A 16,278-nucleotide genomic window follows, 5' to 3' on the forward strand; every position below is an offset into this window, starting at 1 on the left:
GATGAGTGGGGAGTGGGTGGGTGAGTGGGGAGTGGGTGGGTGAGTGGGGAGTGGGTGGGTGGGTGAGTGGGGAGTGGGTGGGTGAGTGGGGAGTGGGTGGGTGAGTGGGGAGTGGGTGGGTGAGTGGGGAGTGAGTGGGGAGTGGGTGGATGAGTGGGGAGTGGGGAGTGGGTGGGTGGGTGAGTGGGGAGTGGGTGGGTGAGTGGGTGGATGAGTGGGTGGGTGAGTGGGGAGTGGGTGGGTGAGTGGGGAGTGGGTGGATGAGTGGGGGGTGAGTGGGGAGTGGGTGGATGAGTGGGGAGTGAGTGGGGAGTGGGTGGATGAGTGGGGAGTGGGTGGATGAGTGGGGAGTGGGTGGGTGAGTGGGGAGTGGGTGGGTGAGTGGGGAGTGGGTGGGTTAGTGGGGAGTGGGTGGGTGAGTGGGGAGTGGGTGGGTGAGTGGGGAGTGGGTGGATGAGTGGGGAGTGAGTGGGGAGTGGGTGGATGAGTGGGGAGTGGGTGGATGAGTGGGGAGTGGGTGGATGAGTAGGGAGTGGGTGGATGAGTGGGGAGTGGGTGGGTGAGTGGGGAGTGGGTGGATGAGTGGGGAGTGGGTGGATGAGTGGGGAGTGGGTGGGTGAGTGGGGAGTGGGTGGATGAGTGGGGAGTGGGTGGATGAGTGGGGAGTGGGTGGGTGGAGTTGGGAGTGGGTGGGTGAGCGGGTGAGCGAGCGAGCGACTGAGCGAGTGAGCGAGTGAGTGTGTATTGAGGGTAAGTGTGGGCGAGTGTGTAACAATTCCATTAACCCGTGAACCTTATTCTAAGCCTAACCATAACCTAACCATACTCTTGGGTAAAGTCGCGTCGGCAGAAAAAACTAACAGTTCGCGACGTTTCGATCGCAACGCCAAGCAAATCGTCATCACGCGGGACAAATCGTAGCAAGTAAACACTGCTGAAGTAGGGGTCTGTGGTTTGTCCCACCTGATGACGATTGCTTTGTTAGTTTTCTACCCGCGTGATGACTTCACCGAGAGAACCAAACAGGATGGATTCCTGCAGTCACGAAAGCTTCAAATCAAGACGCAACCTCGCCCTAACACTAACCCCTACCCCAACTAAACACTAACCCCAACCTCACCCTAACACTACCCTAGTTAAACCCCTACCCTGACTAAACACTAACCCCTACCCTGACTAAACACTAACCCCTACCCTGACTAAACACTAACCCCAACCTCACCCTAACACTAACCTAGCTTAACCCCTACCCTGACTAAACACTAACCCCAACCTCACCCTAACACTAACCTAGCTTAACCCCTACCCTAACTAAACACTAACCCCAACCTCACCCTAACACTAACCTAGCTTAACCCCTACCCTAACTAAACACTAACCCCAACCTCACCCTAACACTAACCTAGCTTAACCCCTACCCTAACTAAACACTAACCCCAACCTCACCCTAACACTAACCTAGCTTAACCCCTACCCTGACTAAACACTAACCCTAACCTCACCCTAACACTACCCTAGCTTAACCCCTACCCTGACTAAACACTAACCCCAACCTCACCCTAACACTAACCTAGCTTAACCCCTACCCTGACTAAACACTAACCCCTACCCTGACTAAACACTAACCCCAACCTCACCCTAACACTAACCTAGCTTAACCCCTACCCTGACTAAACACTAACCCCACTCTAACCCTAACCCCACTCTAACTCTAACCCCACGCTCACCCCACGCTCACCCCAAGCTCACCCCACGCTCACCCTTCTCTCCGCGCCCCCCTTCCCACCCCCCTCTCCAGGAGTGGAGCCTTCCGACTCTCGTTACACCAATTCTCCCAGTGGTGAAGAGCGTGGCAGGGGAGCCACGGCATGGAGAGCCGGGGGAGAGTTGGGTCACCAGGAGGCAGAGTTGAGTCACCGGGGGTCAGAGTTGAGTCATCAGGAGGCAGAGTTGAGTCACCGGGGGTCAGAGTTGAGTCATCAGGAGACAGAGTTGAGTCACCGGGGGGTAGAGTTGGGTCACCGGGGGGTAGAGTTGGGTCATCAGGGGGTAGAGTTGAGTCACCAGGAGGCAGAGTTTGGTCACCAGAGGGCAGAGTTGGGTCATCAGGGGGTAGAGTTGAGTCACCAGAGGGCAGAGTTGGGTCACCAGGGGGTAGAGTTGGGTCACCGGGGGACAGAGTTGAGTCACCAGGGGGTAGAGTTGAGTCACCGGGAGACAGAGTTGGGTCACCAGGGGACAGAGTTGAGTCACCAGGGGACAGAGTTGGGTCACCAGGGGACAGAGTTGGGTCACCAGGGGACAGAGTTGAGTCACCGGGGGACAGAGTTGAGTCACCGGGGGGTAGAGTTGGGTCACCAGGGGACAGAGTTGGGTCACCAGGGGACAGAGTTGGGTCACCAGGGGACAGAGTTGAGTCACCAGGGGACAGAGTTGAGTCACCAGGGGACAGAGCTGGGTCACCAGGGGACAGAGTTGAGTCACCAGGGGACAGAGTTGGGTCACCAGGGGACAGAGTTGGGTCACCAGGGGACAGAGTTGGGTCACCAGGGGACAGAGTTGGGTCACCGGGGCACAGAGTTGGGTCACCAGGGGGTAGAGTTGGGTCACCGGGGGACAGAGTTGGGTCACCAGGGGACAGAGTTGGGTCACCAGGGGGTAGAGTTGGGTCACCAGGGGGTAGAGTTGGGTCACCAGAGGGCAGAGTTGGGTCACCAGGGGACAGAGTTGAGTCACCAGGGGACAGAGTTGAGTCACCAGGGGACAGAGTTGAGTCACCAGGGGGTAGAGTTGGGTCACCAGGGGGTAGAGTTGGGTCATCAGAGGGCAGAGTTGGGTCACCAGAGGGCAGAGTTGAGTCACCAGGGGGTAGAGTTGGGTCACCAGGAGGCAGAGTTGGGTCATCAGAGGGCAGAGTTGGGTCACCAGAGGGCAGAGTTGAGTCACCGGGGGGTAGAGTTGGGTCACCAGGAGGCAGAGTTGGGTCATCAGAGGGCAGAGTTGGGTCACCAGGGGACAGAGTTGAGTCACCGGGGGGTAGAGTTGGGTCACCGGGGGACAGAGTTGGGTCACCAGGGGGTAGAGTTGGGTCACCAGGGGACAGAGTTGGGTCACCAGGGGACAGAGTTGGGTCACCAGGGGACAGAGTTGGGTCACCGGGGGGTAGAGTTGGGTCACCAGGGGACAGAGTTGAGTCACCAGGAGGCAGAGTTGGGTCACCAGGAGGCAGAGTTGAGTCACCGGGGGACAGAGTTGGGTCACCAGGAGGCAGAGTTGGGTCACCAGGGGACAGAGTTGGGTCACCAGGAGGCAGAGTTGGGTCACCGGGGGGTAGAGTTGGATCACCGGGGGACAGAGTTGGGTCATCAGGGGACAGAGTTGGGTCACCAGGGGGTAGAGTTGGGTCACCGGGGGGTAGAGTTGGGTCATCAGAGGGCAGAGTTGAGTCATCAGGAGACAGAGTTGGGTCACCAGGGCACAGAGTTGAGTCATCAGGAGACAGAGTTGGGTCACCAGGGGACAGAGTTGAGTCATCAGGAGACAGAGTTGGGTCACCAGGGGACAGAGTTGGGTCACCAGGGGACAGAGTTGGGTCACCGGGGGACAGAGTTGGGTCACCAGGGGGTAGAGTTGGGTCACCAGAGGACAGAGCTGGGTCACCAGGGGGTAGAGTTGGGTCACCAGGGGACAGAGTTGGGTCACCGGGGGACAGAGTTGAGTCACCGGGGGACAGAGTTGAGTCACCAGGGGACAGAGTTGAGTCACCGGGGGACAGAGTTGGGTCACCAGGGGGTAGAGTTTGGTCACCGGGGGGTAGAGTTGGGTCACCGGGGGACAGAGTTGGGTCACCAGAGGGCAGAGCTGGGTCACCAGGAAGTAGAACCCGGAACGGGGGATGATGTCATCGTCGTTGTTGTTGAAGAGTCTCACGCGGGAGAGTCTCACGCGGGAGAGTCTCACACGGGAGAGTCTCACGCGGGAGAGTCTCACGCAGGAGAGTCTCACGAGGGAGAGTCTCACACGGGAGAGTCTCACACGGGAGAGCTTCACGCTGGAGAGACTCACACGGGAGAGTGTCACGCGGGAGAGCTTCACGAGGGAGAGTCTCACACAGGAGAGTCTCACACGGGAGAGCTTCACACGGGAGAGTCTCACACGGGAGAGTCTCACGTGGGAGAGTCTCACACGGGAGAGTCTCACGAGGGAGAGTCTCACACGGGAGAGTCTCACACGGGAGAGTCTCACACGGGAGAGGCTCAGACGGGAGAGTCTCACACGGGAGAGTCTCACGCGGGAGAGTCTCACGCGGGAGAGTCTCACACGGGAGAGTCTCCTGCGGGAGAGTCTCACACGGGAGAGTCTCACACGGGAGAGTCTCACACGGGAGAGTCTCACACGGGAGAGCCTCACACGGGAGAGAAACCCGGTTCCGGCTCCAGCTCGGGCTCCGTTCCCAGACCCGGCTCTGGATTCGCTCCGGGATCCGTCTCCGGATTCGCTCCGGGATCCGGCTCCGGCTTCTCTGGATCCGGCTCCGGCTCCGGTCCCTCGGGGCTCTCCCCGAAGCGTCCGTACGGCGAGATCTCGGAGTCCCCGGAGCAGGAGCGCTCCGGCTGCCGCTTTTGCTGCCGCCGCCGTTCCGGTAGTGGGGAAGAGGAAGCGGAGGAGGAGGAAGCTTCCGGTGATGGCACCGGTGCCGGCCACCGAGAGACGGACACCACAACCACCGCCGCAACCACCGCCACCGCGGCGGCGGCGGCGGCGACGACGACGAGGAGGATGGGGAGGAGGAGGAGGAGGAGGAAGGGGGGGAGGAGCGGGGGGAGGGGCACCACGACGACCTCGACGACGTTGGCCCCTGGCCCGGAAGGACGGAGGGGGGCGGCGGCGGTGGAGGCGGTGGAGGCGGTGGAGGCGGTGGTAGAGGCGGCGGAAGAGGCGGTAGAGGCGGCGGTGGAGCCGCGACGGAATTTGACGGCCGGCGGAAACGGAAGCTCCGGTGCGGGCGACGTTGCCACGGAACGACGGGAGGTAGGAGAGGCGGCGGTAGGACAGGCGGCGGTAGGACAGGCGGCGGTAGGACAGGCGGCGGAAGGACAGGCGGAAGGACAGGCGGTGGTAGGAGATGCGGCGGTAGGACAGGCGGAGGTAGGAGAGGCGGCGGTAGGACAGGCGGCAGAAGGACAGGCGGCGGTAGGACAGGCGGCGGAAGGACAGGCGGCGGTAGGACAGGCGGAAGGACAGGCGGTGGTAGGACAGGCGGAAGGACAGGCGGTGGTAGGACAGGTGGTGGTAGGACAGGCGGAAGGACAGGCGGTGGTAGGACAGGCGGCGATGGGACAGGCGGCGATGGGACAGGCGGCGGTGGGACAGGCGGCGGTGGGACAGGCGGCGGTAGGACAGGCGGAACAGCAACTCGTGGAGGCGGAGGAGGAGGCGGAGGAGGAGGCGGAGGCCCTGGTGAGGTTCCTCGTGTTGCTGGCTGGCAGTGTCCGTGTGCCTGGCTCCACCCCACCACGCCACCCACCCCACTGACCTCTCCGTGACCTTTCGCTCCGTGACCTTTCGCTCTGTGACTTCTCCCCCCCCCCGTGACCTCCCCTCCGTGGAAGTTTCTCCAGTCGCACGGGGAAGTTTCTGCGTTGGCCTTGGGGAAGTTTCTGCGTTGACCCGGGGAAGTTTCTCCGTTGGCCCGGGGAAGTTTCTGCGTTGACCCGGGGAAGTTTCTCCGTTGACCCGGGGAAGTTTCTCCGTTGGCCCGGGGAAGTTTCTGCGTTGACCCGGGGAAGTTTCTGCGTTGACCCGGGGAAGTTTCTCCGTTGACCCGGGGAAGTTTCTCCGTTGGCCCGGGGAAGTTTCTGCGTTGACCCGGGGAAGTTTCTCCGTTGACCCGGGGAAGTTTCTGCGTTGACCCGGGGAAGTTTCTCCGTTGACCCGGGGAAGTTTCTCCGTTGGCCCGGGGAAGTTTCTGCGTTGACCCGGGGAAGTTTCTCCGTTGACCCGGGGAAGTTTCTCCGTTGGTTTGGCGAAGTTTCTCCGTTGACCCGGGGAAGTTTCTGCGTTGACCCGGGGAAGTTTCTGCGTTGGCCCGGGGAAGTTTCTCCGTTGGCTTTGGCAAAGTTTCTGCGTTGACCTTTTCTGCGTTGACCCGGGGAAGTTTCTGCGTTGGCCTTGGCGAAGTTTCTCCGTTGGCCTGGGAAAGTTTCTCCGTTGACCCGGGGAAGTTTCTCCGTTGGTTTGGGCACGTTCCTCCTGCAGCCGATGGATTTTTTTTTTTTGCCTGCCATGAATTTTGCTTTTGATGGGCGGGGGGGGGGGCGGGCGGGGGGGGGGGGGGCGCGGTTGTTTTTGGAGCCGGTGGGGAATCCACAATCTGCGGCGCTTTCGCTAAAGCCACGTGGGTGGAAATGAAACCGCGATAAACCGCCACGTTTCGAACTCAACCCGAGCGCGCCCTCCGTCTGCAGGTGAAACCCCGCGGGCGGCTGCGGCTGCAACCCTTCATGCCTTCCGTTTTGCTTCACTTCTACCCACGTGACCTTACCGAAAGAACGACGCTGAGTGTGGGATTCCTGCAGCCGGGGAAAGCTTCGAGTACGAGGTGGATGGTGAATCTGGCCGCGAAGTCCGACTGACCCCCCTCCCTCCCCTCCCCCCGTGGTGTTTTGATTTCGTTTGCTCTGGCCGGGGGTGAGGGGTGGGGGTTTTGTTGTTGTTGTTGTTGTCTGTTGCCACTGAGCCTGGGGGCCTGGTTCACTTCTCGTCCGAAGCCTTCTCGGTCGAGAGGTCCCCCGTCGATTCGGGGAGTGCGTGGAATCAATAAAAGCAAGGGGAGTGTGTTGATCGATTGGAGAATCTGAGATCCGGTTACTGGCCCCGAGTGAGTGTGTTCAGAACCCATACGGAACCCCATTATCATCCCATACGGAACCCCAGTATGATCCCATACAGAACCCCAGTATCATCCCATACAGAACCCTCATCCTATACAGAACCCCAGTATCATCCCATACAGAACCCTCATCCCATACAGAACCCTCGACTCGTCCCATAAAGAACCCCAGTATCCCATACAGAACCCCAGTATCATCCCATACAGAACCCTCATCCCATACAGAACCCCAGTATCATCCCATACAGAACCCCAGTATCATCCCATACAGAACCACCGTCTCATCCCATACAGAACCCTCATCCTATACAGAACCCTCATCCCATACAGAACCTCAGTATCATCCCATACAGAACCCTCATCCCATACAGAACCACCGTCTCATCCCATACAGAACCCCAGTATCATCCCATACAGAACCCCAGTATCATCCCATACAGAACCCCAGTATCATCCCATACAAAATCCCAGTATCCCATACAAAACCACCGTCTCATCCCATACAGAACCACCGTCTCATCCCATACAGAACCTCAGTATCATCCCATACAGAACATCCGTCTCATCCCATACAGAACCACCGTCTCATCCCATACAGAACCTCAGTATCATCCCATACAGAACATCCGTCTCATCCCATACAGAACCACCGTCTCATCCCATACAGAACCCTCATGCCACACAGGAACCTTAACTCATCCTACACGGGGTAGTGAGTGTGAGATACTGGTGAGTGTGAGCTGGTGGTGAGTGTGAGCTACTGGTGAGTGTGAGCTGGTGGTGAGTGTGAGCTGCTGGTGAGTGTGAGCTGCTGGTGAGTGTGAGCTGGTGGTGAGTGTGAGCTGGTGGTGAGTGTGAGCTGCTGGTGAGTGTGAGCTGGTTAGTGAGTGTGAGCTGGTGGTGAGTGTGAGCTTGTGGTGAGTGTGGTGCTGCTGGTGAGTGTGGTGCTGCTGGTAGTGAGTGTGAGCTGGTGGTGAGTGAGCTGGTGGTGGGTGTGGTGCTGCTGGTGAGTGTGGTGCTGCTGGTAGTGAGTGTGAGCTGGTGGTGAGTGTGAGCTGGTGAGTGTGAGCTACTGGTGAGTGTGAGCTGGTGGTGAGTGTGAGCTGGTGAGTGTGAGCTGGTGGTGAGTGTGAGCTGGTGGTGAGAGTGAGATACTGGTGAGTGTGAGCTGGTGGTGAGTGTGAGCTGGTGGTGAGTGTGAGCTGGTGGTGAGTGTGGTGCTGTTGGTGATGGTGAGTGTGAGCTGGTGGTGAGTGTGAGCTGGTGAGTGAGCTGGTGGTGAGTGTGGTGCTGCTGGTGAGTGTGAGCTGGTGGGTGAGTGTGGTGACTGAGCTGGTGAGTGAGTGTGAGCTGTTGAGTGTGAGCTGGTGGTGAGTGTGAGCTGGTGAGTGAGTTGGTGAGTGAGTTGGTGAGTGAGTGTGAGCTGGTGAGTGTGGTGAGCTGGTGAGTGTGGTGAGTGTGAGCTGGTGAGTGTGGTGAGTGTGAGCTGGTGAGTGTGAGCTGCTGGTGAGTGTGAGCTGGTGGTGATTGTGAGCTGCTGGTGAATGTGAGCTGGTGGTGAGTGTGGTGCTGGTGGTGAGTGAGTGTGGTGAGTGTGGTGAGTGTGAATGCTGTGTGTGCTGGTGAGTGTGAGCTGGTGAGTGTGGTGTGTGAGCTGGTGAGTGTGGTGAGTGTGGTGAGTGTGAGCTGGTGAGTGAGTGTGGTGAGTGAGTGTGGTGAGTGTGAGCTGGTGAGTGAGTTGGTGAGTGAGTGTGGTGAGTGAGTGTGAGCTGGTGAGTGAGTTGGTGAGTGAGTGTGGTGAGTGAGTGTGAGCTGGTGAGTGTGGTGAGTGAGCTGGTGAGTGTGGTGAGTGTGAGCTGGTGAGTGAGTGTGAGCTGGTGAGTGTGAGCTGGTGAGTGTAAGCTGGTAAGTGAGGTGAGTAAGTGTGGTGAGTGTGGTGAGTGTGGTGAGTGAATGTGAGCTGGTGTGTGTGGTGAGTGAGTGTGGTGAGCTGGTAAGTGAGCTGGTGTGTGAGTGTGGTGAGTGAGTGTGGTGAGTGAGCTGGTGAGCTGGTGAATGAGCTGGTGAGTGAGGGTGAGCTGGTGGTGAGTGTGAGCTGGTGGTGAGTGTGAGCTGGTGGTGAGTGTGAGCTGGTGGTGAGTGTGAGCTGGTGAGTGTGAGCTGGTGATGAGTGTGAGCTGCTGGTGAGTGTGAGCTGGTGGTGAGTGTGAGCTGGTGAGTGAGTGTGAGCTGGTGGTGAGTGTGAGCTGGTGAGTGAGTGTGAGCTGGTGGTGAGTGTGAGCTGGTGAGTGAGTGTGAGCTGCTGGTGAGTGCGAGCTGGTGGTGAGTGTTAGCTGGTGAGTGTGAGCTGGTGGTGAGTGTGAGCTGGTGAGTGAGTGTGAGCTGGTGGTGAGTGTGAGCTGGTGGTGAGTGTGAGCTGGTGAGTGTGAGCTGGTGGTGAGTGTGAGCTGGTGAGTGAGTGTGAGCTGGTGGTGAGAGTGAGCTGGTGGTGAGCTGGTGGTGAGTGTGAGCTGGTGGTGAGTGTGAGCTGGTGGTGAGTGTAAGCTGGTGAGTGTGAGCTGGTGGTGAGTGTGAGCTGCTGGTGAGTGTGAGCTGGTGAGTGAGTGTGAGCTGCTGGTGAGTGTGAGCTGGTGGTGAGTGTGAGCTGGTGGTGAGTGTGAGCTGGTGAGTGTGAGCTGGTTAGTGAGTGTGAGCTGGTGGTGAGCTGGTGGTGAGTGTGAGCTGGTGGTGAGTGTGAGCTGCTGGTGAGTGTGAGCTGGTGGTGAGTGTGAGCTGGTGGTGAGCTGGTGGTGAGTGTGAGCTGGTGGTGAGCTGGTGGTGAGTGTGAGCTGGTGGTGAGTGTGAGCTGCTGGTGAGTGTGAGCTGGTGGTGAGTGTGAGCTGGTGGTGAGTGTGAGCTGGTGGTGAGTGTGAGCTGGTGAGTGAGTGTGAGCTGGTGGTGAGTGTGAGCTGCTGGTGAGTGTGAGCTGGTGAGTGTGAGCTGGTTAGTGAGTGTGAGCTGGTGGTGAGCTGGTGGTGAGTGTTAGCTGGTGGTGAGTGTGAGCTGCTGGTGAGTGTGAGCTGGTGGTGAGTGTGAGCTGGTGGTGAGTGTGAGCTGGTGGTGAGTGTGAGCTGGTGAGTGAGTGTGAGCTGGTGGTGAGTGTGAGCTGGTGGTGAGTGTGAGCTGCTGGTGAGTGTGAGCTGGTGGTGAGTGTGAGCTGGTGGTGAGCTGGTGGTGAGTGTGAGCTGGTGGTGAGTGTGAGCTGGTGGTGAGTGTGAGCTGCTGGTGAGTGTGGTGCTGCTGGTGAGAGAGTGTGAGCTGGTGGTGAGTGTGAGCTGGTGAGTGAGCTGGTGGTGAGTGTGAGCTGGTGGTGAGTGTGAGCTGGTAGTGAGTGTGAGCTGGTGGTGAGTTAGTGTTGTGAGTGTGAATACTGTGTGTGCTGGTGAGTGTGAGCTGGTGAGTGTGGTGAGTGTGAGCTGGTGAGTGTGGTGAGTGTGAGCTGGTGAGTGTGATGAGTGTGAGCTGGTCAGTGAGTGTGGTGAGTGTGGTGAGTGTGAGCTGGTGAGTGAGTGTGGTGAGTGAGTGTGGTGAGTGTGAGCTGGTGAGTGAGTTGGTGAGTGAGTGTGGTGAGTGAGTGTGAGCTGGTGAGTGTGGTGAGTGAGCTGGTGAGTGTGGTGAGTGTGAGCTGGTGGTGAGTGTGAGCTGGTGGTGAGTGTGAGCTACTGGTGAGTGTGAGCTGTTGGTGAGTGTGAGCTGTTGGTGAGTATGAGCTGGAGGTGAGTGTGAGCTGGTGGTGCGTGTGAGCTGGTGGTGAGCTGGTGGTGAGCTGGTGGTGAGTGTGAGCTGGTGGTGAGCTGGTGGTGAGCTGGTGGTGAGTGTGAGCTGGTGGTGAGGGTGAGCTGGTGGTGAGTGTGAGCTGCTGGTGAGTGTGAGCTGGTAAGTGAGGTGAGTAAGTGTGGTGAGTGTAAGCTGGTGATGAGTGTGAGCTGGTGGTGAGAGTGAGCTGGTATTGAGTGTGAGCTGATGGTGAGTGTGAGCTGGTGAGTGAGTGTGGTGCTGGTGGTGAGTGAGTGTGGTGAGCGTGGTGAGTGTGAATGCTGTGTGTGCTGGTGAGTGTGAGCTGGTGAGTGTGGTGAGTGTGAGCTGGTGAGTGAGTGTGGTGAGTGTGGTGAGTGTGAGCTGGTGAGTGAGTGTGGTGAGTGAGTGTGGTGAGTGTGAGCTGGTGAGTGAGTTGGTGAGTGAGTGTGGTGAGTGAGTGTGAGCTGGTGAGTGAGTTGGTGAGTGAGTGTGAGCTGGTGAGTGTGGTGAGTGAGCTGGTGAGTGTGGTGAGTGTGAGCTGGTGAGTGAGTGTGAGCTGGTGAGTGTGAGCTGGTGAGTGAGTGTGGTGAGTGAGTGTGGAGAGTGTGAGCTGGTGAGTGAGTGTGAGCTGGTGAGTGTAAGCTGGTAAGTGAGGTGAGTAAGTGTGGTGAGTGAATGTGGTGAGTGTGGTGAGTGAATGTGAGCTGGTGTGTGTGGTGAGTGAGTGTGGTGAGTGAGTGTGGTGAGCTGGTAAGTGAGCTGGTGTGTGAGTGTGGTGAGTGAGTGTGGTGAGTGAGCTGGTGAGCTGGTGAGCTGGTGGTGAGTGTGAGCTGGTGGTGAGTGTGAGCTGGTGGTTAGTGTGAGCTGGTGGTGAGTGTGAGCTGGTGGTGAGTGTGAGCTGGTGGTGAGTGAGTGTGAGCTGGTGAGTGTGAGCTGGTGGTGAGTGTGAGCTGGTGGTGAGTGTGAGCTGGTGGTGAGTGTGAGCTGGTGGTGAGGGTGAGCTGGTGGTGAACTGGTGGTGAGTGTGAGCTGGTGGTGAGGGTGAGCTGGTGGTGAGTGTGAGCTGATGGTGAGCTGGTGGTGAGTGTGAGCTGGTGGTGAGAGTGAGCTGGTGAGTGAGTGTGAGCTGGTGGTGCGTGTGAGCTGGTGAGTGAGTGTGAGCTGGTGGTGCGTGTGAGCTGGTGGTGAGTGTGAGCTGGTGGTGAGTGTGAGCTGGTGGTGAGTGAGTGTGAGCTGGTGGTGAGTGTGAGCTGGTGGTGCGTGTGAGCTGGTGGTGAGTGTGAGCTGGTGGTGAGTGTGAGCTGGTGAGTGAGTGTGGTGCTGGTGGTGAGTGAGTGTTGTGAGTGTGAATACTGTGTGTGCTGGTGAGTGTGAGCTGGTTAGTGTGGTGAGTGTGAGCTGGTGAGTGAGTGTGGTGAGTGAGTGTGGTGAGTGTGAGCTGGTGAGTGAGTTGGTGAGTGAGTGTGGTGAGTGAGTGTGAGCTGGTGAGTGTGGTGAGTGTGAGCTGGTGAGTGAGTGTGAGCTGGTGAGTGTGAGCTGGTGAGTGTAAGCTGGTAAGTGAGGTGAGTAAGTGTGGTGAGTGAATGTGGTGAGTGTGGTGAGTGTGGTGAGTGAATGTGAGCTGGTGTGTGTGGTGAGTGAGTGTGGTGAGCTGGTAAGTGAGCTGGTGTGTGAGTGTGGTGAGTGAGTGTGGTGAGTGAGCTGGTGAGCTGGTGAATGAGCTGGTGAGTGACGGTGAGCTGGTGGTGAGTGTGAGCTGGTGGTGAGTGTGAGCTACTGGTGAGTGTGAGCTGGTGGTGAGTGTGAGCTGGTGGTGAGTGTGAGCTGGTGGTGAGTGTGAGCTACTGGTGAGTGTGAGCTGGTGGTGAGTGTGAGCTACTGGTGAGTGTGAGCTGGTGGTGAGTGTGAGCTGGTGGTGAGTGTCAGCTGGTGGTGAGAGTGAGCTGGTGGTGAGTGTGAGCTGGTGGTGAGTGTGAGCTGGTGGTGAGTGTGAGCTGGTGGTGAGTGTGAGCTGGTGGTGAGTGTGAGCTGGTGGTGAGCTGGTGGTGAGTGTGAGCTGGTGGTGAGTGTGAGCTACTGGTGGTGAGTGTGAGCTGGTGGTGAGTGTGAGCTGGTGGTGAGCTGGTGGTGAGTGTGAGCTGGTGGTGAGTTTGAGCTGCTGGTGGTGAGTGTGAGCTGGTGGTGAGTTTGAGCTGCTGGTGGTGAGTGTGAGCTGGTGGTGAGTATGAGCTGGTGAGTGAGTGAGTGTGAGCCGGTGGTGAGTGTGAGCTGGTGAGTGTGAGCTGGTGGTGAGTGTGAGCTGGTGAGTGAGTGTGAGCTACTGGTGAGTGTGAGCTGGTGGTGAGTGTGAGCTGCTGGTGAGTGTGAGCTGGTGGTGAGAGTGAGCTGGTGGTGAGTGTGAGCTGGTGGTGAGAGTGAGCTGGTGGTGAGTGTGAGCTGGTGGTGAGAGTGAGCTGGTGGTGAGTGTGAGCTGGTGGTGAGTGTGACCTGGTGAGTGTGAGCTGGTGGTGAGTGTGAGCGGGTGGTGAGCTGGTGGTGAGTGTGAACTGGTGAGTGAGTGTGAGCTGGTGGTGGGTGTGAGCTGGTGAGTGAGCGTGAGCTGGTGGTGAGTGTGCGCTGGTGGTGAGCTGGTGGTGAGTGTGAGCTGGTGGTGAGTATGAGCTGCTGGTGAGTGTGAGCTGGTGGTGGGTGTGAGCTGGTGAGTGAGTGTGAGCTGGTGGTGAGTGGCGCTGCTGGTGAGTGTGAGCTGGTGGTGAGCTGGTGGTGAGTGTGAGCTGGTGGTGAGTGTGAGCTGGTGGTGCGTGTGAGCTGGTGAGTGTGAGCTGGTGGTGAGTGTGAGCTGGTGGTGAGTGTGAGCTGGTGAGTGAGTGTGAGCTGGTGGTGAGTGTGAGCTGGTGGTGAGTGTGAGCCGGTGGTGAGTGTGAGCTGGTGAGTGTGAGCTGGTGAGTGAGTGTGAGCCGGTGGTGAGTGTGAGCTGGTGAGTGTGAGCTGGTGAGTGAGTGTGAGCTACTGGTGAGTGTGAGCTGCTGGTGAGTTTGAGCGGGTGGTGAGCTGGTGGTGAGTGTGAGCTGGTGGTGGGTGTGAGCTGGTGAGTGGGTGTGAGCTGGTGGTGAGTGGCGCTGCTGGTGAGTGTGAGCTGGTAATGGTGTGAGCTGGTGGTGAGTGTGAGCTACTGGTGAGGGTGAGCTGGTGGTGAGTGTGAGCTGGTGGTGAGTGTGAGCTGGTGAGTGAGTGTGAGCTGGTGGTGAGTGTGACCTGGTGAGTGTGAGATGGTGGTGAGTGTGTGCTGGTGAGTGAGTGTGAGCTGCTGGTGAGTGTGAGCTGGTTGTGAGCTGGTGGTGAGTGTGAGCTGGTTGTGAGTGTGAGCTGGTGAGTGAATGTGAGCTGCTGGTGAGTGTGAGCTGGTGGTGAGTGTGAGCTACTGGTGAGTGTGAGCTGGTGGTGAGTGTGAGCTGGTGGTGAGTGTGAGCTGGTGGTGAGTGTGAGCTGGTGGTGGGTGTGAGCTGGTGGTGAGTGTGGTGCTGCTGGTGAGTGTGAGCTGCTGGTGAGTGTGAGCTGGTGAGTGTGAGCTGGTGGTGAGTGAGTGTTAGCTGGTGGTCAGTGTGAGCTGGTGGTGAGTGTGAGCTGCTGGTGAGTGTGAGCGGGTGGTGAGCTGGTGGTGAGTGTGGTGCTCCTGGTAGTGAGTGTGAGCTACTGGTAAGTGTGAGCTGGTGGTGAGTGTGAGCTGGTAGTGAGTGTGAGCTGATGGTGAATGTGAGCTGGTGAGTGAGTGTGGTGCTGGTGGTGAGTGAGTGTGGTGAGTGAGGTGAGTGTGAATGCTCTGTGTGCTGGTGAGTGTGAGCTGGTGAGTGTGGTGAGTGTGAGCTGGTGAGTGTGGTGAGTGTGAGCTGGTGAGTGAGTTGGTGAGTGAGTGTGATCTGGTGAGTGTGGTGAGCTGGTGAGTGTGGTGAGTGAGCTGGTGAGTGTGGTGAGTGTGAGCTGGTGAGTGAGTGTGAGCTGATGGTGAATGTGAGCTGGTGAGTGAGTGTGGTGCTGGTGGTGAGTGAGTGTGGTGAGTGAGGTGAGTGTGAATGCTCTGTGTGCTGGTGAGTGTGAGCTGGTGAGTGTGGTGAGTGTGAGCTGGTGAGTGAGTGTGGTGAGTGTGGTGAGTGTGAGCTGGTGAGTGTGGTGAGTGTGAGCTGGTGAGTGTGGTGAATGTGAGCTGGTGAGTGAGTGTGAGCTGATGGTGAATGTGAGCTGGTGAGTGAGTGTGGTGCTGGTGGTGAGTGAGTGTGGTGAGTGTGGTGAGTGTGGTGAGTGTGAATGCTGTGTGTGCTGGTGAGTGTGAGCTGGTGAGTGTGGTGAGTGTGAGCTGGTGAGTGAGTGTGGTGAGTGTGGTGAGTGTGAGCTGGTGAGTGAGTGCGGTGAGTGAGTGTGGTGAGTGTGAGCTGGTGAGTGAGTTGGTGAGTGAGTGTGGTGTGTGGTGAGTGAGTGTGAGCTGGTGAGTGTGGTGAGTGAGCTGGTGAGTGTGGTGAGTGTGAGCTGGTGAGCGAGTGTGAGCTGGTGAGTGTGAGCTGGTGAGTGTAAGCTGGTAAGTGAGGTGAGTAAGTGTGGTGAGTGAATGTGGTGAGTGTGGTGAGTGTGGTGAGTGAATGTGAGCTGGTGTGTGTGGTGAGTGAGTGTGGTGAGTGAGCTGGTGAGCTGGTGAATGAGCTGGTGAGTGAGTGTGAGCTGGTGGTGAGTGTGAGCTGGTGGTGAGTGTGAGCTGGTGAGTGTGAGCTGGTGAGTGTGAGCTGGTGAGTGAGTGTGGTGAGTGTGAGCTGCTGGTGAGTGTGAGCTGGTGAGTGTGAGCTGGTGAGTGAGTGTGGTGAGTGTGAGCTGGTGAGTGTGAACTGGTGAGTCTGGTGAGTGTTAGCTGGTGAGTGTGAGCTGGTGGTGAGTGAGTGTGAGCTGGTGAGTGTGAGCTGGTGAGTGTGAACTGGTGAGTCTGGTGAGTGTTAGCTGGTGAGTGTGAGCTAGTGAGTGTGGTGAGTGTGAGCTGGTGAGTGAGTGTGGTGAGTGTGGTGAGTGTGAGCTGGTGAGTGAGTGTGGTGAGTGAGTGTGGTGAGTGTGAGCTGGTGAGTGAGCTGGTGAGTGAGTGTGGTGAGTGAGTGTGAGCTGGTGAGTGAGCTGGTGAGTGAGTGTGAGCTGGTGAGTGAGTGTGGTGAGTGAGTGTGAGCTGGTGAGTGTGGTGAGCTGGTGAGTGTGGTGAGTGAGCTGGTGAGTGTGGTGAGTGAGTGTGAGCTGGCGAATGAGTGTGAGCTGGTGAGTGTGTGCTGGTGAGTGTGAGCTGGTGAGTGTGAGCTGGTGAGTGTGGTGAGTGTGAGCTGGTGAGTGAGCTGGTGAGTGAGTGAGCTGGTGAGTGAGCTGGTGAATGAGTTGGTGAGTGGGCTGGTGAGTGAATTGGTGAGTTGGTGAGTGAGCTGGTGAGTGAGTTGGTGAGCTGGTGAGTGAGCTGGTGAGTGAGCTGGTGAACTCGTGAGTGAGTTGGTAAGCTGGTGAGTGTGAGCTAGTGAGTGAGTGTGCTGTGTGTGGTGAGTGTGAGCTGGTGAGTGTGGTGAGTGAGTGTGAGCTGGTGAGTGTGGTGAGCT

At 58.0% G+C, this 16,278-nt stretch overlaps 2 protein-coding genes across 2 annotated transcripts in view; both read left to right on the plus strand.

Annotated features, from left to right (window-relative positions):
• LOC116958288 (protein DDI1 homolog 2-like) overlaps window positions 1–1,902 on the plus strand; it is a 31,396-nt gene extending 29,494 nt beyond the window's left edge. Inside the window, exon 11 of the mRNA XM_032980831.2 lies at window positions 1,799–1,902. The gene's annotated coding sequence lies outside the window, so the exon portion shown is untranslated. The remainder of the gene's footprint in view (window positions 1–1,798) is intronic.
• Window positions 1,028–6,847, plus strand: LOC142908157 (uncharacterized). The gene is made up of 3 exons (XM_076058442.1): window positions 1,028–1,040; window positions 1,745–1,902; window positions 2,071–6,847. The coding sequence occupies exons 1-3, from the start codon at window positions 1,028–1,030 to the stop codon at window positions 5,533–5,535; spliced, it is 3,636 nt and encodes a 1,211-aa protein (XP_075914557.1). The 3' UTR covers window positions 5,536–6,847.
• The last annotated feature ends 9,431 nt before the right edge of the window (window positions 6,848–16,278 follow it).

This window comes from Petromyzon marinus (genome assembly GCF_048934315.1).
Source record: "Petromyzon marinus isolate PM22_M1 ecotype Great Lakes invasive population chromosome 75 unlocalized genomic scaffold, UKy_Petmar_22M1.pri1.0 chr75_unloc.1, whole genome shotgun sequence".
Lineage (NCBI taxonomy): Eukaryota > Metazoa > Chordata > Hyperoartia > Petromyzontiformes > Petromyzontidae > Petromyzon > Petromyzon marinus.